General features: G+C 43.7%; 2 protein-coding genes across 3 annotated transcripts; one reads left to right on the forward strand and one right to left on the reverse strand.

Moving 5' to 3' along the window:
* The first annotated feature begins 813 nt into the window (after positions 1–813).
* hibch (3-hydroxyisobutyryl-CoA hydrolase) lies at positions 814–19,761 on the forward strand. Of its 2 annotated transcripts, none has more exons than XM_084478822.1 (14): positions 814–911; positions 1,280–1,322; positions 1,665–1,796; positions 2,013–2,097; positions 2,573–2,653; positions 3,335–3,387; positions 9,432–9,510; positions 12,244–12,389; positions 14,379–14,465; positions 14,811–14,869; positions 15,177–15,258; positions 17,486–17,605; positions 17,910–17,943; positions 18,698–19,761. In XM_084478822.1, exons 1-14 carry the CDS (start codon positions 880–882, stop codon positions 18,811–18,813), a joined length of 1,149 nt encoding a protein of 382 aa, XP_084334948.1. In that variant the 5' UTR covers positions 814–879; the 3' UTR covers positions 18,814–19,761. The 2 variants fall into 2 exon arrangements, with proteins under 2 accessions (XP_084334948.1, XP_084334949.1); XM_084478823.1 differs by having other exon boundaries at positions 852–911; positions 1,600–1,796.
* A 1,370-nt stretch (positions 19,762–21,131) lies between these two features.
* akap19 (A-kinase anchoring protein 19) lies at positions 21,132–26,070 on the reverse strand. The gene is made up of 2 exons (XM_084478031.1): positions 25,679–26,070; positions 21,132–24,415 (listed from the first exon to the last, which is right to left on the reverse strand). The coding sequence occupies exon 2, from the start codon at positions 24,055–24,057 to the stop codon at positions 23,767–23,769; it is 291 nt and encodes a 96-aa protein (XP_084334157.1). The 5' UTR covers positions 24,058–24,415; positions 25,679–26,070; the 3' UTR covers positions 21,132–23,766.
* Between the last annotated feature and the right edge of the window lie 653 nt (positions 26,071–26,723).

Raw genomic sequence — 26,723 nt, forward strand, 5'->3', positions numbered from 1 at the left:
TGTTCCGAGTTTGGCAATATTCTGTTAAGTAATGTCTAATTGAAATAATATCTGGTTGTATATATTCTTCATATTCTTCCCATATTTATATTATTTGACAAGGTCTCTCTTAGAACCATATTAGGCCTTCCTCATGATAGCATCCATCGTGAGTTCATCCTGCGAGAGGATTTTAAGAAGTATGTTCCTGAGTGTGATGTTGTGTATTTAAACAAGCAGAAGATTGTATGGGTTCGAACACTAACCCATAAAACTGCATTTATGTTTCCCTGTAGAGGAAAACATGTCTGTGCCCCAGCATTAGACACAGAAACCGTCTCCCATACCTACACGGAACCAGTGTTGTGCATGAACTAGTTCAAAAGAACTAGTTCATTGAACAAGTTCATTTTTCTATGAACTTTGAACTGAACATATTTCTAACTAAAGAACTTGAACTTGAACTACTTCAGATTTTGTGACATTCTGAATTGATGCTTAGGTCCAGATTACATGTTTATTAAATAGAGTTACTGCCTTAGTTGTGATGAATGAAAAAGGTGTACAAATAATATCATACAGTTTACGTTCCTGAGTATACTCAGGTGTACACCAGTCCTTGCTTAAAACAACGTAAACAATACAGAGAACAACTGTAACATAGCTGGTCAATATAAACTAGGAAGACAATAATGTAAGAAGTCCCGCCTCTCTCCGATAGATGGCAGTGTGCACATGGCCGCACTCCAGCCTCGATTCTTATTTGCTCGATTGTTCACACGCCCCTCATCGATGACGTTTTCAATGGCCAATCAGAAGCGTGTGTTTCAGGAAGTAAATGTACCTTTACGAGACAGCAGAAGCAACAACAAGAAGTCATACATACATACGAATGAAAGCATGATGCCACCTATCCTATATACCGCTTACAGGTTTGTATAGGGGTAATGTTTAATTTGGTATCGAAGGTTTTTCATGCATGTCTCCTCTATGCATGCCCATGCTGCCTAAGCTTCAAAGCTACATGAAGTTTAAAATGAGATAGGTGGTCTCTCTATTTGAAGGTTGCTAGGGACTGTCAATTGTTAGTAGTAATGATCTGATAACAGACGTCTCACTAAACATACAGCTATGTAACGCATTATTGGATGGTTATTGATGACTTCATGCAACAATGCTTATTCTCAGTCATTTCTATTGCTACTAAGATATATAGATACTCACAATTATGTAATTATAGACATTTCAATAATTTGGCTTTATATTCTCCAGATAGTTATTTTATCATGTATTTCTTTAGATTGAGGTCCATCTGTAGACTACAAAGATTACAAGCACACATGGTAAGTGTACATTTGTTTTTTGCTTTTCCTGCAGTGATTGAGATCATATTCGACCTTTGACCTACATTTGTTTATTATTCACTGTAAATTAGCTGGTGTTACTGCTTAATTACACAAGAAAAGTTACAAGGTTACTTTATAGAATAATTGCAATACAATACTGTTCAGCAGTGTTATAAAATTAGCAATTGACAACGTTTTATTGTGTTTCTGAAATGGGCACATGAAACGTTTGTACCTATTTAAGTTTCACCTTCCCTGTCAGATTTGAATGCAGTGATTCTCTGACCTCTCCTCCATGATTGAGCCTTTGCTGTGTGGACTTACTCCGTTATGGAGCAGATGTCGAGTGCTTCGGCCCCAGAGGTCCTGCTGGAGAAGGTGGGCCGTGCGGGAGTGATCACCCTGAACCGGCCCAAGGCCCTGAATGCCCTCAACCTGACCATGACCCGCCTGCTCTACCCCCAGCTCAAGGTACACAGAAGTCAAAGTTCAAAACAGGCAGTAGATAATGTGCATCTGTATCCAGAGCTGTTGAAAGAAGCTTCCTGCACAGCCGCTGATGAGCATATTTCAATTAATTATTGTACTGCACAATAGTAATCTGGGTATGGTGTGTTTGTTATGGCTCGTGTCTTCTGTGTTGTAGGTCAATCTAAAGTATGTGGTCTGTTGACTGTGTTGTCGTAGGAATGGGAGACAGATGAGCAGACGGACATTGTCATCATCAAAGGGGCCGGGGGACGGGCCTTCTGCGCCGGCGGAGACATCATAGGTCACACACACACACACACACACACACACACACACACACACACACACACACACACACACACACACACACACACACACACACACACACACACACACACACGGCACCCATCCTAATATTGTGGATAGACTAATGACATGTTCTGATTTTATTACAGACTGATATTATTATAAGATATATTCAGTAGTCGACCACCTCAGATTTTTATGTCCTTCTCCTTATATTATCCGAGGTGGGGTTATCAGAGACTACCAGCCAAAAGTGCACTGGGTTTGATCCCCAATGTCTGTGTCCTAATCTGTAGCTAACCTTGAGCAAGATACCAATAACCCCTACTGCACATAAATGACATGTCTCTGGATTCCACTGTAAATCGTTTTGGGTTAAAGTGTCCAAACTAATTGCATGTTACTCGCATGCCATGGATTTCTGAAATCGATCTCCGAACACGTTCCAATGTTGTTATTTCATTTCCTAGCGGTCACGGAGGCAGGGAAGTCAGGAGATTCTCTAGCGCAGGATTTCTTCCGTGAGGAATATGTTCTGAACAACACTATAGGTAACCGACACCTGCTTATGAACATACTAAAGGTCCTTTTACATTGGTCGCCATTACCTGTTATTTTCCCACGTCAATAAAATAATTAGAAATCATGGAGTTGAATGGGGGACTGTACAATGTGATGTCTACTTGCAATGTAGGACATGAATATAGGTTGCTCTTGATAACAAGAAGGTGTTTTGTTTTGGTTTGGATACCAACCTTCTCAAAGAGAGAGATAGCCAACTATTAGTTATATCGAATTGGGGTTGAACCTCAAAAACGCCTCCAAAATATTTGATTTGAAAACTTTATTTATACCCAGAGGTAGATTTGATTTAAAATATGGATGCATTAAAGAATGAACAGCATAATCCCCCAGCCATTTGCTACACTATTTTAATCTTGGATTAAAAAGAAAATGCCATTATAATTTAATCCTTTGAATATAGGATATTTTGGTAAAAGGAATGTCATTTTATCAGTTTTTGCAGATGCAATTATTATTGGAAAATGTTAGAATTTTTGTGCAAGTGTAAATAATTTGTATGTGACAATTTCGTAAATTTTGCATATTTTATTCATTAAGCATCTGGTGTAAAAGGACCTTTTTAGGCTAGATATCATCCTGAATAAATTAAAGGGCTACAAGTATGTTATATTACCCTGTGTTTTAAGTGTTGGTTTTCTATTTCTCAGGAACGTATAAGAAACCCTATATTGCTCTTATCGATGGGATAACCATGGGTGGGGTGAGTATTTTTTATTATATGCTGCTCAAATTCTGCCATATATTTTTACATTTGTGTCTTTGTTTGATTGATAACCTGGACCTTATATCGCCCTTAAAAACCCGAAATCACTCACACCCATCACAATCAGCATTTATTTCATATGTATTATCTTTGTCTGCCTGCGGGGGGCAGCAGAGGACGGGATGTCTTTTCCCACCGGTTGTTTATTACCCTCCAGTTGTGAGGTCGGCAACGATTGGTTGAAACGGGATGACATCTTATGGAGCATGTTGCAGACACTCGCCTATATTTATTTTTCTTCTAACCCTTCACTGTCAGACTTGTTCTGCAAAACCATGCAGAACTATAGCTCTGATACACGGACACAGAGCATTGAATGTGCCTTTAATGTTAACGTGTGTTCTCTAGTACTAATGTTTGTATGTATCATGCATACCCTGTCCCCCAGATGAGAGTGGATATTTAGCTTCTTCCACTTATCTTAAGAAGAATTTCTCACCCTGGCTGGGGTGACCTTGACTATGGTTCGCAATTCTTCATATTTTATTTTCAGGCACATGGTCAGAAGAAAGGGCATTCGATGGCGATAGGGTTTTTTAGGGTGAATGTGTCTGTGCATGTTTTGGCCTTTTGACACACTGAATGAGGATGATGATGAGGATGATGAGGATGATGGACGAGGAGCCTGTGTGAGTCATAGAGTTGGGGGCGGGGGGGGGGCAGAAAAGCCCCACCCTTTGCGCAAATCCAACAATGATTTGTGCTGGGCACTTTATTATCTTGACGTGTCCCCTTAGACTCACGCAGACTCACACGCACACACACACACACACATACACACACAAAGGCACGCACACAGGGGTGACACGACAAAGTGCATGAGACAATTGGAGAGAGGGGAATTATGCTGCAAAGTCCGTAAATGACAAACGGCTGGATTTATGACGTATGGCTTAGGGTCAGCATCTGATAATGGCTACATGTTGCCATTATTGGACCGAAAGCGAAATTACATGCAGTAAAAGACACTGCATACAGTTTAATGGGTAAACCAGCTATCACTAGAAAGACCCACGTATAGGAAGGCAGTGAAAATAAATTAGCATTGGTATCGCTGTCCAAGCTGTCAAATTGTACTCCTATTTTCAGAGGTTGTGCATGTATAGAGGGAGAGATCTACACACTTTTGTTCGTATGGAGCAAACGTATTATTTTACATATTTAATATAATTATTGAGGGGAAATGAGAGCATGAAATTAAAGTGCCTGTGTGTGTGTGTGTGTGTTGTTAGCTGAACTGTGTTGGGTGTGGTTGCATCGCGCTGACGGTGCAAAGGTTAGCCTCACAGCCAGCCAGTGCCGCTGTACGCGCTCTGCTAGGTGACCAAGGTGTGCGCTGTCCTCCAGGCAGCGGCCGGTCAGACTGCACTGTCTGGCCTTGGTCGTCTGTAGTGCAGACAGCGTTTTCCCACGGGTTGGCTCTTCTGGCTGTACTGTACGTCAGAGCGGTTGGAGCTGGTCTTTTGTCTTTTGTGCAGTAGATACTCCTGGCAGCTACAGTATCATGTAGCCGACTCCCTTTAAGTTATTTAGCTTAAATCGAAAAACAGACTTAGGAGGAGGAGGAGCGAGGAGGGGGTAGACTAGACATCTTACTCAAGGACACTTACCGGAAGGCTGCACACATAAGGGATCAAACCTGGTACCCTTAGGCGTCCCCCCCCAACCGTCCAGAGTAACTTACTTTCAAGGCTTGGCACTCTTTATCTATACGACTGAGAAAAGGCAGGTGTGTGTGTGTGCGTGTGCATGTGTGCATGTGTGTGTTCACAGTTTATTGAGAAGGAAGTTAATCTCAATTTAGATTCACATCGTAAACTAATAACATCCTGGCAACCCCATCTGTTTATGTGGGAACCAGCAAGGTACTTGCAGACACTCACAAGCTGCCGGTCCTGTGTTCTGTGTTCTGGTGCAGGGAGCTCTCTAGCACATTATGCAATGTTGTTTACTGTAGCAGTTCTGTTTTCTTTATGGCATATGTCTTCCCATCACACCTGACACCCTGTTCCACCAGGAAGTCTCCCTCAATAAACTATATGGCTCCCGTAATTTTTTTTATTCATTTGATTTATTTCAATTGATTAATTTAGATTAATTGCTTAGTTTATAAGAAGTCATACATATTGACATAGCCGGCACAAGAAACCTTAGCCCAAATGTTCTGGTTGTTGTTCACCTGGCATTCAGCCCAGGAAAACGCTTATGATTTGCAGCAGAGGAAAGCAGCTGTTTGCAGTTCTGCTACAAGAAGCACACGATAGTCTATTTAGCACTAAGTCAATACATTACTAAATCATCAGCTTTACTGAATCATCAGCTCCCTAATAACTATACACCCTGCTAGCGTATAGAATCAGGGCGGCCCAATGTGGACCAGCCATGGCCTCTTTGAGACCGGGATAGGGGGGGGGCCTCTACCAATAAACCTGACCAGAATAGGGAAGAGAACAGCTAAATGTCCCGGGAGGCGGGGGGCCGAGCGGGCCATGCCACTAGCCCGCTTGTGGTCGGGCGAAAGGCCGCAGATGGTCTATTCTTCTCGGTAATGTAGCCCTCCAAACGCAAGGCCGTAAAAGTGTGGATCTATATCGTACGTCAAGTCAGTCCTGTGAGACGCAGCTGAGGCCAACCCCAGGCAGATCTGTGGGGGGGGGGGGTTCTACTTCTGAGTGGCTTTCTCATTTCATATGTATGTTTATAGCTTATTGTGCCTTTTAATGGGACCGACGGTGAAGAGAACAGGGTGGAAGGAGAAGAGAAGAGATGGAGTGACGTGTAGCACAGTTTGGCAGGTTTAGTCACTCCATGGCGCGTGGAGCCTCATGTTAGCCACCGAGGGCCTAGATTCGTCTTCCTGATTAAATATATGGAAACGTCTCCTTCGCTCAAGTCCCACTGATCATGATTATTGATTATTTTCGATGATCATTTTTTACACTGAATTCAATTTGACCTATTTCTATATAGAAAGATGGATAGAATCAACAAAGCCATATCGGCTTTTCTTACAACTTGAATCACGAATAGGAGGATTTTCTTTTCATTCCCATCGACTCTCCAAACACACATCGTGAGACCACGTCTTTTTATAACAAGAGACCAGAATAGACGGTTTGGGGCTTTTCTCTCTGAGACTTGGCATACAAGCTGCAAGCAATTGATTGGCAATTTGTCCTGGGTTTGTTAGGATTTGTAATGTCGACTTCCCAGGAGAAACGAGAGCTGTTCTTGTTGGATCATGTTCGGCGTGGGCAATGGGAAGACAGAAGAGGAGGCAAAAATAGACACCGATGGGGATTATGTGCGTCTCTCTCTGTCCATTATCCCAAAGTTAAAAGTTCTCATCTTCTGGGATCTTTGTAGCCCATCTGACTCGCACTGACTTGCACTTGCATAGATTCTCATCACCATTCTTGGAATTGTATTGAGCATGATTTATTGGTAAACACGTCAACAGGAAGGTGGATCCAGTTGTATGGTTCTGTGGACCCGGTCTTATATGGAGGTTGGCACACGACTTGTCATGGTCTGCATGGTTCCACTGCTTGTATGGTCATGATCTTCCAGAGGAATGTCAGATTCAGCCCTCCATCAACCCCAAGCACATCCTAACCCTGTTCGCTGTGAGTGATGTGTTATTGTGCCTTCGCCGTCGTAAGGCCTGGCTTTGTTTAGCACTTTGTTCATTTATCTTCCCCATCCACCCTCTAGTCTGTTGATTTATTATTCTGTTTTCCGCTGCTTCCCCTTGTTTTTTGCCCTACTGTGGCCTACCGATACTAGACACTGAGACACTGTCAATAGTAAATACCAAATATCCTCTGTGCAGGTTGGAGACACATTCACAAGCTTGGAAGAAGACGATCAGATCTGTGTAGAACATTCAGGAAGGGGTCGCTTCACTTTGCTTACATTTCAACGGCTGACTTTAAACGTAATCTTTAACCGACCTGGAGCTGACAGCGTGATGGGACTGATTTGTGGACAAGTTATCTCTTTGTGAGATCATTGAGGGGTATAACATGATCTACATTTACTATAACAGTAAAGAAAGATACTAGTTGTTTACGTTCTGATCATCTCCTGCCCACCCCCATCACTGTGTGTATGGTAGCATCATGACATAACATCATGAAATCCAAAGAAGAAAATGTAAAAGTCTATCTATTCCCGTGCGCTTGTGATTTTGTGACTCTATTCTGCAACTGCCCTCTTACAATAATGAATAATCCATTATCACCTTCATAACGACTTTATTCAGTATCCTAAAAAACAACAGTGTGGCACACTGAGTACCTGCTGGATTTCTGACCTTCTCTGCGTCCTCTTAGCAGAGGGAGCGTTATGGACTCTCCGCTGAGAAGCTCTGACTCACTCCAGGCCTCACATAGTAGTGGCCAAGGATGATGGTGTGGTCCCTAGAACAGGTTGTGGTTGTGGGTGGTGTAGTGCCTGAAGGTTAAAGCCTGGAGATTTTTGGGACAAAAGTAGCTGTTCACTGGTTTGTAATCCTCTTGGTGTACCAGACTGTCGGATGACCTTGACATACTTTAAGGGCCCCTATTGCTACAGTGCCCGGGGTAGGCTGGTAGGCTGATCTATCCATCATACTTCTGGGTCAGGTTCCCCGGCCTTTAGATAGTTTTTTCCACCGTAATGTGGAAATGCACTCGGACCAGTCCGTTTATCTGTCAGTTCTGCTGGTCGTTAAGATGACACAGTAGTGCGAACCTTTGGACGTTTTTTTGGCTCATGATACACATTGATTAGAGAAATCAATGCAGATCGCATTATATTATCGTCAGGCTGTCACATTAGCTAGTCCTATCTGATCCATCCCAATCCCTTTTTCCTGCCAATTTTGTGAGTCCTCCATTTTGTATGGGATTTATTCAAAGTTAGTTTTACAAATTCAAATGCATGGATTCCCTTTGTTTTCACCCCCGCCCCCCCCCCCCTCAAATCCAATTGATGACCCGACTCTTAACGGTGATAAGATTGAAATATACTTTTTTAAACTTGTAAAAGTTGGCCTCCTACTTCCTGACTGTAGGAAGCAGTTGCCAGGGCACCGCATTCACAAGTTGTGTTTGACGCGGCTTCCTCCACTCCTGTTGTTGTCTTTGTGCTTCAGCTCGTTGCACCTCGTTCCCCTGCCTCGTGCCTCGTGCTGCGCGATGGCGAGCGTGAATCATCGGCTGGTAGGGGTGCGCGCCGGTGGTTTAGCATGCCGCTCGCGCCCGCCCGTCCATCCATCACTGTGGTCGACCTATTGGACGGTATTGACCTGACCGGCGCCTGACCCATCGGTCGCACCTTGAAGTGTGCGCGTGTGTGTGTGTGTGTGTGTGTGTGTGTGTGTGTGTGTGTGTGTGTGTGTGTGTGTGTGTGTGTGTTTATTTGCACATGTATGAGTGAATTTGTGTGTCTGTATACACTTGTCTGCATTTGGATGTGTGCATGTGTGTCTATAGGTGTGCGTGTGTGTGTGTGTGTGTGTGTGTGCGTGTGATAATCTCATTCGAGGTCATGAGTGATGCCGTGATGGACGCCACACGTGTGTTTTCACAGGGTCAGACCGTGGTGGTGGTGGTGGGCTGGGTGCACTAATTGTGACACCTTATATCTTCTCCTAAACACGGAGCACAAACTCCAAGGTTGTCGTTCACCTTTTTCTTTTATGCACAGAGGTATGTGCAGATACTTGTTCCTATGGCAACCGTGCAGGCCGTGTCCCCTCTGCCTCTCGCGCAAACGAACATTCTCGGCACCGTCTCATCAATCGAAAGTATCGTCCAGCCAGTTCTCCTTGTGACCGAACACACACACACACACACAGACACACACACAGACACACAGACACACAGACACAGACACACACACACACACACACACAGACACAGACACAGACACACACACACACACACACACACACACACACACACACACAGCTGACTCCTCCTCTCCTCTGCCTGCAGGGCGTTGGTCTGTCTGTGCACGGCCGGTTTCGGGTGGCTACAGAGAAGACTGTGTTCGCAATGCCAGAGACGGCCATCGGTGAGCACACGTACACACACACACACGTGCACACACACACACACACGCACACACACGCACACGCACACACATCCATATGCAGACAATTGTATACAGACACACAAATTCACTCATACATGCAAATAAATACACACACACACACACACACACACACACACACACACACACACACACACACACACACACACACACACACACACACACACACACACACACACAGGGGTCCATGTCTGTTGCTATCACTGGCAGCAGGGGTTCAGCTCATCTATTATGTATGAGCAAGTGCACTCTCATAATCACATGCGCTGCCGACCGTTGCAATTTAATATAATGTTTAGGGGAAATACTGTATAAGCACATCTAGCAGAAAAACAATGCATTAATATTAATCATGCTGACAATCATGTTGACAATTTATCTGAATTGAGGGATCTTAGGCAGAAATATGGTGGTTGAAACCGTTTGCGATATATTGAAATAAAATGAAGCCGATTTGCATTGAAAATGTGGGCATTGCAAGAGACACAGCTGCGGTGCAATTACTCATCACATTTTAACAACCCAATGAATGTGTTACAAATCAATGTATTTGCTCAACTAAGGCGCATTGTCTCAGATGAACGACCAAGTCATATTTGACTGGTTTAGCTAATTCCCCATCAAGGGCAGCTTATGGACCAATCTTCAGTGAAGCATACAGCTAATTATGCTCTGCACTAGATGATATGGTCTTCCTGCTAGAAACAAAGATTTTCGTGATGGCCAATTTATTTTGGGAAACAACAATATGTTAGGGGCAACCCAGTAGGTTTCAAGTGTAATTGATTTATGACTCACCTTCAATTTTGCACCAAAGGAAGTTCAGCAAGGAACATTAAGGAAGCATAGGCAGGGATTCTGAATAAAACAAATCTGTAAAAAAGGGGCAGTATAGTCTATTCAATAGACGGGTACTGAATAGACTCTATTCAATATGCTTGGTTTTATTCTGAGAGGATCTCTACAGGTTAGGCTTCCTTGTTACTCTGTCCAGGATTAGCGCGCCTTAACCAATGGACTCTATTGGTTAAGGTGCTTTACTCTTTATCACCAAAGAGTAGAGCGCCTTAACCAATGGACTCTATTGGTTAAGGTGCTTTACTCTTTATCACCAAAGAGTAAATGCGCTTTACTCCTGAACAGAGTCACCAGTCATAAGCCTAACCTGTAGAGATCCCTAGAGCGAGATGCTCTAGGGATGCTCTCCTTAATGACATATCTGAATTCACAGTCAGTGGCTGGTCAATATTAATACGTGGCTTCTCTCTAGTTCTGCTGTCACTAGTTTTCTTTATTTAAGTGTTCAGGCTATTGTGAGACACTCCCATGACTTTCAATGACTGCTAGCTGGGAGATATGGACGTTTGGTGTAATCTGTTACCGTCCCCTTGTTAATGCTAAGGGGTCTCTCGTTATGGGAGCCATCATATCAAGAGGTATCGAGGTGATGATAACTGTTGTTTCCATTATTATTCCATCAATCTTGTGGCGATCAATACGACTGGATAAACAGTGTACAGTATTATAATACTGTAGTTAACACTTATAATACTTGCCAAGGTTGGGTATATCTTCAACTCCAATAGTGTTCATGTTTTTTGCTCGTTTGTGTTCTTTTCACATTGTTTTCTGCTGTAAAATGGATCCAAGTAATTCATCATACAGTTAATGTCCCCTTCCTTCCAGTAAGTGACTATTAAATCCACTGAACATGGATAATGGATTTGGGAAGTGCTCTTTCTGAATTTTTGATGAGTTTTCAAGCCTTTGCCAGAATATTCTCAGAAACGATATATTACATAATCTGAATGTAATTAAGAACCACACTAACGGGTTTCCCCCATTGATTTTGGGACACACACACACACACACACACACACACGCATACACGCGCACACGCACACACAGGGGGACATGACTATGGGAGAGAGGGGCATTATGCAGCATCTTTTTTAACCCATTGAACCCTTGGATTAAGAGATTTAACCCAGCCCTTCCACGTTTGCCGTAATCTGACACATTTATGATATTACATTTCTGCCTAGAATGAGGTCATCCCGTTTAATCTGTACTCTGTTCTTCCCAACACAATCCCGTATCCCGCCTTGACACGCAGGCACGAAATCCAGTGTTGTTTAATGGCATGCTCTGTTCGAGTGTCAATAAAATGTCCACGAAAAAAACTGAAGATGAATTATGTTCAAGTGAGAAATAAGTAACTGCAATTATTGGTAAACCACTAACGGATTAGCACTGATGGCAAGAGATTTTGTTGAAAGCTTTTAAATAGTCAAACGGTTTGGATGTTGATGGTAGACACTGTTGGCTGAACGTGTTTTTAGTCGATGCACAGTGGGGGGGCGGGCAGGGGATTGTGTCATACTGGCCTACATTTGTTATGTTATCTGTCATTGACATCACTGAAATACCTGCTTGGTTTGAGTGGCAGTCGTGATCGTTTTCCTCTGACCAAGTAGCAGCTGTTAACTCCTTAATATATTTATTAATATATATATATTATTGAACTATATTGTACTACTATCTCTGTACACCCATGAAATCATTTCTCTTTCAGGAAAGCAACTAAATGACTGCACAGTGTAAACTGTTTGGTTTGTGTTTTAAAAAGGTGTGTGTGTGTGTGTGTGTGTGTGCGTGTGTGTGTGCGTGTGTGCGTGCGTGTGGTTCTAACAGGCCTCTTCCCCGACGTGGGAGGGGGGTACTTCCTGCCCCGGCTCCAGGGGAAGCTGGGTATGTTCCTGGCCCTCACAGGCTTCCGCCTGAAGGGCCGGGACGTGCAGCGGGCCGGCGTGGCCAGTCACTTTGTGGAGTCTCAAAAGGTACCAGTGTTTGTTATAGGGGTGTAATGATACACTCATTCCTACCGAAATTTTTCGGTACGGGTCTAATAAAAAAAACTAAAAAAAAAACTGCTGTACCGAAAAACATACCGAACCGTGACTTAAAAACCGAGGTACGTACCGAATCGTGACTTTAGTGTATCGTCACACCCCTAGTTTGTTACCTTACTGGGATCCTCGGGATGTCGTTTTAGGGCGCTTGCTCGTAGGAATATACCAAGGAATATTTGTCTCTACTGCCATCATCTTCAACTGTGTAAATAGTGTAAATGCACTTGTATGCTTTACTAGTCGTGTTTCCTTTTTGCACAGTGTCATGTGATCTCCAGCCCCAACAACCTGTGTATTTCATTGTTGATGGTGGTGGTGGATATTCCTTCTGGTGGACACCTTGATCCAAAGTGACTCATAACAACAGGAGTGCATACATTCTTAGCATGGTGGTCCCCATTGGGAATCAAACCCCGGCAGTATTAATATGCCATGTGTCTTATGATTGTATGAATATGATTGAGAAACTGTTCTTCCTCTGGGATTAAGGGTGTTTGGAGGAGAGAGAGAGGGTGCGGTGGTGGTGGGTGGGGGGGGGTGGGTGGGGGGTTGTGACCGCCAACTGCCGAGTCGCTGCATGTCTGCCCCAGGCTAGCAGTGTGTAGTTGAGCCAACATGGAGGAGTTGGCCAGAGGGCAGCTGCTGTTCATCTTGGGGGGCTGGGGGGCGGGGGGGGGGGGGGGGGTCCTCTGTGTGAGGTCGCAACAGCAGGAGATGGAGGTCATTTGGGGTCACACGTTTGTATTTTGGAGCTGTTTCAAGGATGGAGAAATAATTGGTCACTGTTAAAGTCAGTCGCAGGGAATGTAAATAATGCTGTTGTAACAAATTAACATTTTGTCTACTGAATACTGAGAAGTTCTACTTTCATAAATGTACTTATTTTTATAATATTTCAGAAGATATTTAAAGGAGCTAATAAGTGACAAATGTACTGTACTTTATCATAAAATGACCACGATTTTATCAGTGGAAACATGTGCAGGTGCAGGCTTCTCTCTCAAAACAATAGTAAAGCCAGTATTTTCTCCTTTGGATGGATTGTTATTGTTTAAGCCTGTGTGTTATGATGCAGTATTCTCCAGAATATCCAGGGTTTCCATATACTGTATGAAGCACAGAATACTGCAGCCATGGAAGCAAGCAAACAAACAGGATGAACTGAAATTGAACTTGTTTCTAATCAACCTAAAAAGCCTTGCACTCTTTCCAAATAGCTATATAATAATGACCAGGGCCATGCTGGAACACAGGTTAATCTTGGAGCTGCATGTGAATGATGGTGACAGCTTAGAGCCCAGAGGGATTTCAAGACAGATGCCACATGAGCTGGTTTTGTCATTTGCAGACAATAAACAAATTGCAAACGTACACTTTAGACGAACAACTGAACTCGTGGCTGCTTGTCATTGAAAAAATGGAAGAATTGCACTCGTCTCAAAATGTAATGTTGCGGCTCGGCGCGTCCTGAGCTTGTGATCATTCAGTGTGGACCTGGCAACCTGCATGAGCCTTTTGGGGAGGAGGGGCCGGCAGAGGCAACTCTCCAATACTGTGGACTGCAATACTCTTTTTAAACGCTCAGTGTCAATGTTACATATTGTACCTTTTTTAAAGCTAGGTTAGGCAATGCATTTTACAAGCAACTTCCTGAAGTTGGTTGAAACTCTCATTACACCCTGACAGCAATCAATAAATCGAATGCTCTCACAAAAAAAGGTGTGAAATATATCCGTTCAGTCATTAAATTTGGGCCACATTTAATTATTGGATGGCCTACCGGTCTTGTCTACCTACCTTCACTTCAACCTATGCACCCTGAGAGAGGTATTATTTCCATGGCTGATCTTCTTGTGAGAAGCTAAACGGGGGTGTTTTAATGGGGTTCATCTCAAGTCACTTGTTGCTTGTTAACAGGTGGCCGCCCTGGAGCAGGACCTGGTTGGTCTGAGATCTCCCTCGAATGAAGACGTGTCCAAGCTGCTTGAGTCCTACCAGACACAGGTAACCAGTAGAGGCCTCCACGTCATGTTTTTGGGAGTTTACTGCATCCATCGTGTGTGTGTGTGTGTGTGTGTGTGTGTGTGTGTGTGTGTGTGTGTGTGTGTGTGTGTGTGTGTGTGTGTGTGTGTGTGTGTGTGTGTGTGTGTGTGTGTGTGTGTGTGTGTGTGTGTGTGTGTGTGTGAGAATGAGTACAAAGCTATTATGGTTTCTATTTGTTGGGAGTGATTTCTGATTTCATTCCGAAAGGGTGGCAGGTCCTTGATAACATTACATCACTACAGATACCTCTGTATTAGCTAGGCATGGATACGTTGTGGATAAGTTGGCCTGCTTTTCTTGAAACAGAGCAGCCTGGATGCAGAGAAGCCGTTTGTGCTGCAGCCGCACTTGCAAGACATCAACAGGTTAGCTTTGAAGCTGCTCTGCTTTTTACACCAAGCACCAAACAACCACACGTTCTGACCTACATCATTCACACAAGTCATGGACTTGTGTGTGAATAAGTGAAGTACGAAATATTTGAATAAGTGAAGTACGAAATAAAGAAATAAGTCACTCTTTATTTTTATTTTGGTACAATTGTACTTCTTGGGTGATTGTGATTGGTCATTTATTCTGGAAGTCCTGTCCTAAGCTAACCTGCATCTCTCCTCTCCTCTCCTCTCCTCTCCTCTCCTCTCCTCTCCTCTCCTCTCCTCTCCTCCCCTCCAGACTGTTTAGTGCAGGCAGCGTGGAGGCCATCCTGCAGAACCTCAAAGCAGACGACTCTGCCTTTGCCAAGAAGCAGGCTGAGGTAGGCCCACTGCGCTGAATCACGAACACCGTGGCACCGTTTTGTCAGCTGAAACCACGCAGGGATCTGTGTTAACCGTTTGGATTCCCACACACAACAACAAAAAGACGGCCGAAACAGGGTTGACAAGCATCTCGTATAACAGGATTTAGCCGAAACTTTTATCTAACATTGATATTTTTTCTAGATACATGTCATTAAGGAGCAGTTAGGGGTGTGGGCATCTTGTGCAAGGACGCCTACAGGTAGAATGCGCATATTGGGATTTTAACCCAACCTTTTGAGCGGCAGTCAAACACCCTGCAGTGTCTCAACCAGTCACTTCAAGGCACAGCAAATCCAGCCTCGACCGTCGACACTAAATGGTAGGTGTTAGTAATGAGTAATTGGTAGGCCGTTTAAGTGCTAATCGGGGATAGCATTTTGCCTTGTTAGCAGATGGGAGGGCAGCAACAAACCCATGAGCCTTTGAGGGATTTGAAAGGTTACACTAGCATTTAAGTGGCAGGGAACCCAAAGTATTCCTCCTTAAGTGCCTTTTAGTATTCTCTTTGACGTTACGACGGAGGGACACCTGCGACGAGGTGTGTGTGGCTGTGGGGAGCTCTGTCTGGGCAGTGGATGATGATGATAAATCATCATCGCTTCCAAGAGAAGGGTTATGCTTCTGGGACACTTATCAGAAGAGTATCACAAAGGTTATAGGCCATAACCATGGGGATAACATGCACCCTCCTTCCTAGAACTTTGCTCCCAAAACATTCTTCTTAATCTCCTAGTGTTTGAACCCCAGTGGGTTCACTTACACTTTCAGCCAGAAGTGTAGTAGTGCATGGACCAGTGCAAACATGCTCTTTTATGTCTTCATCCTGCATGTACCCGCTGTGTGGATTAGTGATAGTGATAGTGACCTTAATCAGGCCCAGATGGTCCCAGTGGGATTAGGCCAGTGAAGAACAGTAGAATAAACCCCTCCCGGTGTGTGGAGCAGGCCCTGGGTTTGTTATAGTGTTCTCCTCTGGGCCCTGCTCCTTTTACTTCCCCTTTGCTCTTGCTTTCTCTCGTTCAATTCAATTCAATTCAAAGGACTTTATTGGCATCGGAAACATACATTTGCATTGCCTAAGCACGTAAGAAGTAAAATAACATCACAACAAATCAAAACAATTGATTGCATGTAAATGAGAACAAATACAAAATGTATATAAAGTACGAAATATTCAGTGCTATGGTAAAATGTATAAAATACATTTACTTCAAACATGTGTTTGGAGTTCATTCTGTCTCTTTCGTTCCTTATTTTCTCTCTCCCTCTCCCTATCCCTCTCCCCCTTCCTCTTCCTACCTCCGGTCCACAGCATGGTAAACATTGAGCTTTGCAGGGACAGATCTCTGTTCATGGGCGCTCTGGGCAGAATGATAATGACCGTATTAATAGCTGCAGTACAGAGGTCAAACGCTGCCTCTGTCCATATGTTTTAAACATGAGTGACATTCCCTGTGATTGTACTCTTTGGATACTCTTTCACAACTAGGTTTCGAAATAAATAATACAAGTAGGCCTATGTCTGTTCATATTGATACGTCCTTAAAAGCAGGATGGTGTAGCAGTTGATTGGTGTGTTTGATTCCCAGCTCAAAGATGCTCTCACCCCTTCCTACTCCTTAACAATGTCTAGAAGAAGTCAACCGTTTGCTTTGTATAAACAGTGGTGTGACCCACGGATTTCCCAGTGCATTAAAAATGTATGACAGCGTTATAGAGACTATACTGGTCAATATTTATGTTATTCTTGTTGCTTCATGGTTATCCATAGGTATGGGTACATTTCAAACTAAATAGATTTTCAAACATCTCAATTTTAACACGTATGAATTACTAATAGCTTCTATTTATAGTTCTTCATAGTATTGTCTTGATTTCGGACGGGGAGGAAAACTGAAGACTGTAAAGGACTTGCATAGTTCAATACCAGATGTGTAGATACCACATAGACTCCTTCATATTTACGGGCCCTATTTACTATTAAGTTATTTATCTGACACTTGTCCAAAACAACTTTCTTTTTTTAAACTGTAGACAATGCCATCCATGGGCAGGTAGAGGTTAGGCTTCTTTCTAACAGGCAGACTCCAGACTGTCTTTTCCAATGCATATGTGCATTGGAAAATAAGAAGAATTCTGAATATAAATGATCAAAAGCATGTTGTGTGTCTCTCCATCCAGGGCCTGGCCCGGATGTCCCCCACGTCCCTGAAGATCACGTTCAGGCAGCTGGAGCAGGGGGCTGCTATGAGCCTGCAGGACGTGCTGGTCATGGAGTACCGCCTATGCCAAGCCTGCATGGTAATATATACACCCTTATTCACATCCAAACACTGTTTAGGTATTCATGTTTAATTCTGAATGGGAATACAATACATTTTAAAAGAGACTATGTATGATTATGTATTACTAATACACAAGTGACTTGTGTAATGTACTTGAGTTACCTTGTATTCACAAGAGTATAGAGAAACATTTCTCTGTAGGGTATTGACAATGACCTGATACTATTGATGACAATCCTGTGTTGAGTCCCGCACACGCACGCACGCACACACACACACACACACACACACCTCACGGCTATCTTTCCTTTATTCTCCAGAGGGGCAAGGACTTCTACGAGGGAGTACGATCAGGTAAGTTGACCTTCTTTCTCAGCTGTGTCCCAGATCGCCGACTCCATCGTTCTCATAGTGTTGTACTCTTAAGTAAAGGTCGACCAGTCAAACACATTTCGATAGTCAGGTTTAAGCCTCAATGAGCCTCACAGGCACCCACTAGCCTCGAAACTGTGAGGAGAAACTATGCCTTGATAATAATAATAATGTACAACAACATTAAAACAATAAAGTACATGATAATGCAACAGGAGAAACCAAATGCAACACATGTAATAAAAAAATACAAAAAGCCATCTGAAATTTTTTATCAAAACAGAAGGAAAAAAAAAAAAGTGCAGCAAAAATGGAACCAGGGGTTCTGGAATGTTGATACTGATTATTTCTGTGTCCACAAATTCTAATCTATAGACCTCTGAAGAATAAGTCCCGCCTCCGAGGCTCCTGGTTCCCTCGGTCAAATGTCTATGGGAAATAACATGGGGTTTTTGAATGATCGTACATAACAAACTCTGTAGGTGGCGGAGAAGCTGCGTGGACTGAGGCGGGACTTATTCTTCAGAGGTCTATTGTGATCGTTTCTGTGTGGCGACCAATACTCATCAATAGCAACAGTTCTTTAGTTACATCATGTGTTTCTCCACCGACACTTTTAATTGATAATGATCTTCTCTTTGTTTGTCCCCCGATACTAATCGATGACCATCGTTTCTGTGTGTCCGGCCACCAAACGCATCCCTTACGACGGTCTCCTCACGCGTCTGTCCCTCAGTGCTGATCGACAAGGACCACAGTCCCCGCTGGAGCCCGGCGTCGCTGGCCGAGGTGTCGGACCACAGCGTGGACCAGTGCTTCTCCTCCCTGGGAGAGAAGGACCTCCGTCTCTGAAGGCTCTCTCTCACTCTCTCTCTCTCTCGCTCTCTCTCTATCTCTCTCTCTCTCTCTATCTCTCGGTCACCATGGCAACCGGACCAGACCACCCTTCCCATCCAGCCCCTTTGGGTCGGATGGAACAGCTGCACCTCCTCTCCTGTGGCCTCTCTCCCCTCCCCGCCACTCCCCTATTCTGGGAATAGCCGACCAGGCACGTCTCTATCACTCCCCCACTTTAAACAGTGGAAAATACAACTTGAAGTCAGATGGGCGGAGGGACTTGACAAGAAAGTGCATACAGGATGATTCTGTACAAATACGTTCTCTTTCCTCGGTTCTTGTTCCCTGATCTGTCTGCCGATTGTTGCGACGTGTGCAACATATTGACGGGTGCAAAGCAAAACGTAGCTTTCTGTTGCAGTGAAATTCAGCTGAGATCAGTTAGAATTGTGTCTATTGTTTTAGCGTGCAGAAGAGAACAGAGAGAGAGGGAGAAAATATCATGTTCGGAGGAGAGATGCTGAACAGGGATAAGTGCCTTTTGGATTCAAGTGGATCTGGTGGTTCGGGAGCTAATCAAATGGATAAGGTCTTAGCCCAACACTGCAGTACTGTATGACCATGGGGACACTGGGGGTGGGAGCTAGTGGGGTGGGAGCTAGTGGGGTGTGGTGGACGCCATTATGTTCACTAATGGTAAATATATCCAGTAACTACCGGTACTCTTAGCGCTTTGTATCACAACTTTAAACTCGCCTGTAAAGAATAACAAGTTGTTTGTTTTGACAATTTCTGTGAGTGATTTTAGGTTTTATTAGACTCTTTGAACTAAAATATTTCTGTGTCAAATTGACAAAGACTAGGATCTTCATGTTGAGTTATCATTTTCATCAGTCGAATGTGAAATTTTACATATGAGTGGTATTACAGCTATGATACAAAATAAAACTAATATTTAATAAGTGACTTCTAAGTTATTTAGTTATTGCTACACTTGAAGAAGTACACCTGTTTCCTTTAGCCATCACATTCATCACACTTTGAGCAGGGAATTTTAAATATGTCTTTGAGCATAAGTTACTGTTAAAAGTAAGCAAGGTCTTAAGTCGACAAAGCCCCGTCTCAGATTCCCAGACGGACTACGTAACCCGTACTCCGTCTGGGAGTGTTTGTGTATCATATTTAATTTGAGTGTACTTGAATTGTTTAACACTCGTTTGAGCCCACTTTCCATGTCCTCCAGAGTCGGTAGCCAAATGACTTTGCCCCAAGCCCAGCCCCCAAGCTTGGGGAACACAGGGCCGCAGTAAACATCAACTAATGGTCTGAGTGTTAGTCTTGGCATCACAGAACATAATTTATGACGGCGGTTTGGCCTTCAAACAAACGGCCAGGTGTCTGCTGCCTGTTGTCATCGCCGTAGAAGGAAGATAAAAATACTTTCAGGCGGACGTGTGCTGATAAAAATGTGTTATGAAACTATTGATCAAACAAAGGTTTCCAACGGTTTTTAACCAGTTTAAAAAAACTGTTTGCACAGATGATGAGATAAGATAAGAAGCTAGCAGGCACATTTCTAATAACCTCGATGTTATTCCACAATGGTGCAACTCTTGGGCAAAACACTGGATGCCAATAAGTATTGGCATTTCATTAATCTTTACAGAAATGTTAATGTATAATAAGGTTTAGACAAGCTTGCTACGCAGTGAATTAAGAAGACTAGTGTTGAGTTTGAACAACAGAATATTTAATTCAAACACTGTAACTGAACTCCCAAGAAGAAGCAGATGTCACCAAATTGAATACATTACAAATGCACATCAAATATGGTAATTCAGTTGATTCAGGCCCATGTTCCCAAGCCACAATCACAGTCATAACTTTGAACAGAATTCCCTTTGCTTGTTCCCTTTTATAAGACAGAGCACAATGCTACAGCACAGCTATCCTCTAAATAAGTGGTACAATTAGCCGAGTTCCATGGAAGACTAATATGTGAAGGGGAAAAATGTTGAACAGGGGAGGCAGAAGGAGGGCAGTTTCAACATAGTTTGTACTCTTTGAACATCCACGTCATGGTCCAGCATTAACCTTGTAGAGTAAACACAGAAGAAATAGCCAGAGGTAAAACCACCAGGCATTATTTTATACAGCGTGACCCAACTAGCACGTATTAATGGAAAATGTTGGCCCCTAGTTCATAGTTTATACTCACTGTCCTTTATTTATTTTGTCTATGTATATGAGCACTTTAGTTTTGTGTCGGCAGTTGAACTGGTTAAATTTGTGTTCCTCCTCTCAACACCTTATTCAACAATAAAGTGAAGTAACCTCTTTTGGTATAACACTTGACTGGGGAAAAACAAACTGGTGAAATAGGTTTTCCGTTTGTCTATCTGTAAACACACACTATACTAACACGTTTTTTCCCGGTATTGACATTGATGGTGAATAGTCAAATGCATACTCACTCGCCCTACAGCACAGCTAGAAAAATGTAGGACTTTGTTTCCAAACCTGTGGTTCGCAGCCCAGAGGACAGACTTCTATCACTGCATTTGCCTAAAAACATTCTGCCTAAAAACATGAACAATGCATCCATCCATTCAGAGGAATGCTAGATAGGTACATGAGACAATGGTAGACCTATTGTATTTGCGAGGACAAAATAACATTTGGAGCAAACTGTGCTGTGAATGTTTCTCATTAATTTTTCGAAATGCTAGGATCAAAAGAGAAAAATAAAACATTTTAATATTATGGCAGAAATATTTTATTTGAAACAACACAAATTACATCAAATTAGTATTGTGGCTTTGAGCAGAATTGTGTCATGGCAAGTCGTATTTCAATTTATTTTCAGGTTATTCTGGCTATGTTTTGGAGGGTCGGATGAGATTCATTTCCCAACAAAGATTAGTGCAATATTGTTTTTTGTCCGCCTTTGTGTATGCTGAAGGCAGGGCGGTTTAGTTCACTAAAGCACACCATTTATTTAATTTTCTGAACCAAATCCCTTTAAATTATTGTTTTTAAAATCGTTCACCAACATTATTGGATTTGTAAACATAGGATTTGAAAAGTTATTATTCAGAAAAGGGTGAATTACGAACGACAAAATACTTTTTTCTACATAAAACAAGATCTCGTCACGAGATATCTCAGATACCATAACCACATTTGCGATGGTTTTTGTCAACCTCATTGGTAACTAATACCTGTCAATGAAAGCTGCATATTTTCAGGTCAATTATATATTCGTGTTTACAAGAATAATTAAAGGCCAAGTTCTGGGCATAAGGCAACTGGATATAATTTCCCACTATTATTTCTATGGCTTATTAAGTGTTGAATTATGTTGCTGATATTGGTACTGGTCATTTCAGGGCTGTTATTTCGACCGCAAATTTAAAACATTTCTAACAAGAGCAGGGGCTATTTTAAAGGGCTTTGTGTGGCAGTTTGTCATTCTTTGACTTAGAGTACATATTGGGTTTGGCAATCAACACACACGTAAATACCACTGACATCACCTTTACCTTTAGGTTCTTTACCTTTACCTAATTTACGTCCTACATTGGCCCACTGAACACGAAACACACTCATGTTTTGGCCTTTATGTCGGATCAATAACGAGCTAGGATGTATTGTGCTTTATCATAACACTTGATAAAGGATTTTTGGCAGCTGTGACCGTTTTTGTAGTCCCAGTGGAACCGTTGTACCTTCTGATCCGCATCTTGTTTCCTTCTCGTCTCATCATAGCACCACACTATTTCAAAGAGCTGTTAAAGTGTCACAGGCGTTTAAGGTTGCATATGTCCAGCTTCCCCCTGCAGCACAGATTGCAGATATCCCTCTTTAGTCCGCAGACAACACAGAATTGATGGGAATTAGAAGGGCAGTTTTCCTCCTATTCTGTTAAGAAGCCGAACCCTCTGTTTTTTATTTTCTCTGTGTAAGAGAGGAGACTGCAGGACTGTGAACCGCACACCGCATAACCTCAAGTTTAGTTCCTTAAGTGCAGCGCTACACCCAAGTCACAACACCACCACTTAGTGACCTACTTGGAGCTCCACATTGGGATGGGGTTGGACCAGACGGATGGTCTGTGCTGCTGGGGCTTTCTAATGAGTGCACAAGGCAGGGGCTTCACCTCGCTGTGGCAACACCACAACGTCTCCAGGGAGGCCATTAGAGAACAACGCCTGCCCCCACAAAGGGTCTCTCAAGCCAGCCGGATGCTGGGCCGTTGGGGGGGTGAGTGTCTGGTCCTTGTTTCTCTCCCCGGGCCCAAAGGACTTGTTTTTCTGACCCGAACCTCGGCTCTCCCCTTTTAGCGAGTATCCCGGTAAGAGGAGAGAGATTTGGCCCCATGACGATTGCAAATTGACAACAGTAGACCTCATGTTGGGGGTTGAACTAAGCAATCGATGGCAGCTACCATACATAGAAATCTTGGCACTCTTAATCCCCACACAAGGGTTGAGAGATGGAAGGGATCCTGGTGAAGGTACTATCCGGCTGTAGAGTGTCTGCTTCAGCCAGATTTCCCCTGGGACAACGGGTTTGACTGGCGAGGCCAGAAGTTAATAAATTTGTGTATCCTGCCTCTGCCATTTAATACACATGTTCACCCACATTCCCAGCAGGTAGACTTTGCCGCATCCCAAGATTCACTCCCAAAAAGTGTCATGTGAGCACCATGGCAAGGCAGTATGGGGACATCCGGCAGTACGTCTAATATCCAATTGTATGACGACAAACAAATACTACAGTGGGTCTGGCAGGGGTCAGATTTAATCCAGGTGTTAATCCTCACGTGAAGCTGGCCACCCATGGCACGGTCGAGAGAGCGAGCGGGATTCAGCTGGGTAACTGGTGACATCTGATGGACCTCAGCCAGTTGTAGCAGCAGCAGCAGCAGCAGCTGATGGGGGAACTCCCGTCCTCCAGCCCACGCTCTCACGGGACGTCACACTCGATGTAGGGGATGTCGCTGTAGCGGCTGTCTACGTCGGCCCACTGCTGCACCGCCCGCGACACGATCTCCTCCGACAGCCTCTGGGCGTACTCCAGCAGCACCGGGTTGACCCTGGCCGCGGGGGACTCGGGGTCCGTGGCGCCGCCCGTCTCGGAGTGCACCAGGTAGGCCTTCTCCCCCCGCTGCCTCCCCTTGGCCTGACCGTCGGACGTCTCTGCGGAGTTGGCCTTCTCCTCGGACGATTCACCCCGCTTGGATTTGACACACCCCATGCTCCACGGGTTGTCGCATCGAGGGGCGAGGGAAGGGAGAGGGAAACTTGTATCCAAGACTGGCGTCACCCGTCAGAAATAGTTTGGTTTCGTCGTTGTGTTTTGAGCTGATATGATATGTGGCTATGTCCGAACCAACAGACGTCAACTTCCTTGCCCCCTCTTGTGACCTCTGACTGTCATTCTCTCATGGAATCAAAAACCAACGTTAGCAAGTTGTGTCTGCGTCGTAGCCGTGGGTGACGGGAGCGAAACACATGTGGCGGCCCGCGTGGAGATACATGGTCCTCCGCAGGAGTCTATGTGTGGGCGTGTGTGTTGCTCGTGTTAGCTGGCTCGCATCTCAACACTTCCTAGACTGTGGAGAGAGACAGAAAAGAGACAGGCCTTTTATTGTCATTCAAACGCAGCCTAAAGATAGCCTGTACCAAATTGTTAGTGATGTGGAGGGAGGGCTGTGATGTCCACAGGCTGTGGCTCCTACGTGACAGACAGAGTGTCCAGACGGCTGACCAATCACAAAGCCCGGATGAGAGTTCCGCCGTGGCGTTGAGCTTTGCTAACCCCTCATTGGGTCAGGGGGTCTCTGATACACAAGCTGTTCTGCACATCATGACATCATCTGTCTTCGCCGCTGGGTCAGAGAGGGTTTCATGACTCACTCCCCTGGCCTATTTAGGAGCCCGGACATAATCTAATGCTCGAGTCCGTCTGCTTTGTTATAAAACAAATAAAACTGTGTCTCCATCAGGTCCAAAGCTGAGCCTCTCGGATGACGCTATAGTTGACTACATCCATGGGTCTGAACGTCCACTTACTAACCAATCAGTTACCAATCAGTGACCAAGCAGGGATTCGATATGTATCGCCCACCATCAATGACTGCGTTTACATGATTGAGAGCGGTGGCGCCCATTATAGTTCAGCCTCGGACCATGGCTGTATGACAAGAAGGGCTTGCGTCGAGCATCTACCATCACCTATTGGTTGGTCACGGAGAATGTGGTACCGCCCAAGGGCACTGATTGGTTGGTAACACGAAAACGTTCGGAGCCTTTCATGTAGAACCGACCCAACATGATTCAGTGTGACAGGTTATTTCCCGAAGTGATTAATGAAGTCGAAATCAAGCGCTTCATTGAGAAACCGGCGTATCGTGGACCACCACCACACGCTCGTTGTGAATTATTGATGTGGACCGGCTAGTCGGTCTACTGTCACATTCAACGAGGAAACAAGCTTTTACTTTAGTAGATGTGGGTAATGTCACCACGTCAGGCATGATAACGCAGAGGTCTATGGAGCAGTCAACTTTGACTTGATGTTGTATGTCATTGTCATACACCGAAGATCAGACAATAAATACAATGTAGAATGGCTATAGTGTACGTCATTATTTATGTTGATGGAATATTTATCAATCAATAATATTGATGATGATAATAATAATAATATTAATATAATTATTATATTATAATTATTGTTACAATTGTAGGCCTATGTCCACGAGTGTGATTAAGCCTCTCTCACTCAGTACATTACAGATTATTTAATTTATATATATATATATATATATATATATATATATATATATACATGTTTTAATGAATAAACAACTTACAGTTGGTCACCTCTCAGCCAAAATGTTACAGAATGAAGTCCCAAGGTCGCATCGGGGAGTAAATACATCCAGACGTTATCGTGAGATGACGAGAGTCCCATTCTCCTTGTACTTCAGACACACACAGGCTTGGCTTGAACTTGAAACAAAAGCCAGCATCGTGCACCCAGCGAGGTTTTATCCAAGTTTACGTCCATAATTGATCGTGGAACAATTGCTTCACAGGCGGTTATTTTTTTATTACCTGTAAATCCAAATGGCCTGTGATAAAACTAGAAATCCTGAAGTCCACCAGAGTTGGAGGACTACAGGTATTGGGCGAGGTGGGTCCACACGGTTAGGACATGGTTCCAGGCAGGACAGACAGGGTGGTCTCCTTCCAGCACCACAGTGCAGGTCCTAATCTTACGCAGCAGTCCATTGTAAACGCACACCGTGTGCGCATCGCGCATGGAGTCTGGAAGATTTGGGCTTTTGCAACAGCTCCCTCTTGTGGAAGTAGCAGGCAACATGTTTTCATTGTTATGCCTTGACAAGTGAAGGGAATAAACTATATTAAAAAATAAAAATAAAAATAAAACATTACCCAAGCGAGTTAATGCAGAATATTCTACTTGGATCAGAAACGGAGTCGATAGGGTAACATCTTGATGAACGCCTCAAACCGTCGGCTTCTGTTGATCGTCTCGTCGCGTTGCAGACGTGAACGGACAGGTTGTGGCCACCAGAGGGCAGCAGAGGTCTGGTCCTCGGAGCCTGTAGCCCAGCTCCTCCACTATCAGCGCCTTAAGTGGGGTTCCACTATATTAAGGGAAATGGGGGCTATGGTGTTTTAAATGTTTATCTGTACTGCACCACTATGTATGTTTTACCCAACGGGATGAGTCAGGAAAGTTTGGAGACCCAAACATATAAAGGCCTATTACATGAATTGGCCTATAGGATAAATGCATAATCATGCAATGTGTTATTTACGGTTTTAGGGTATAATCGCTCTGATATTATTGTTATTATAGCCACGCTACTTACAAAACGTTATGTTATT

Source organism: Micromesistius poutassou (assembly GCF_964030765.1).
Source record: "Micromesistius poutassou genome assembly, chromosome: 14".
Classification (NCBI taxonomy): Eukaryota; Metazoa; Chordata; class Actinopteri; order Gadiformes; family Gadidae; genus Micromesistius; species Micromesistius poutassou.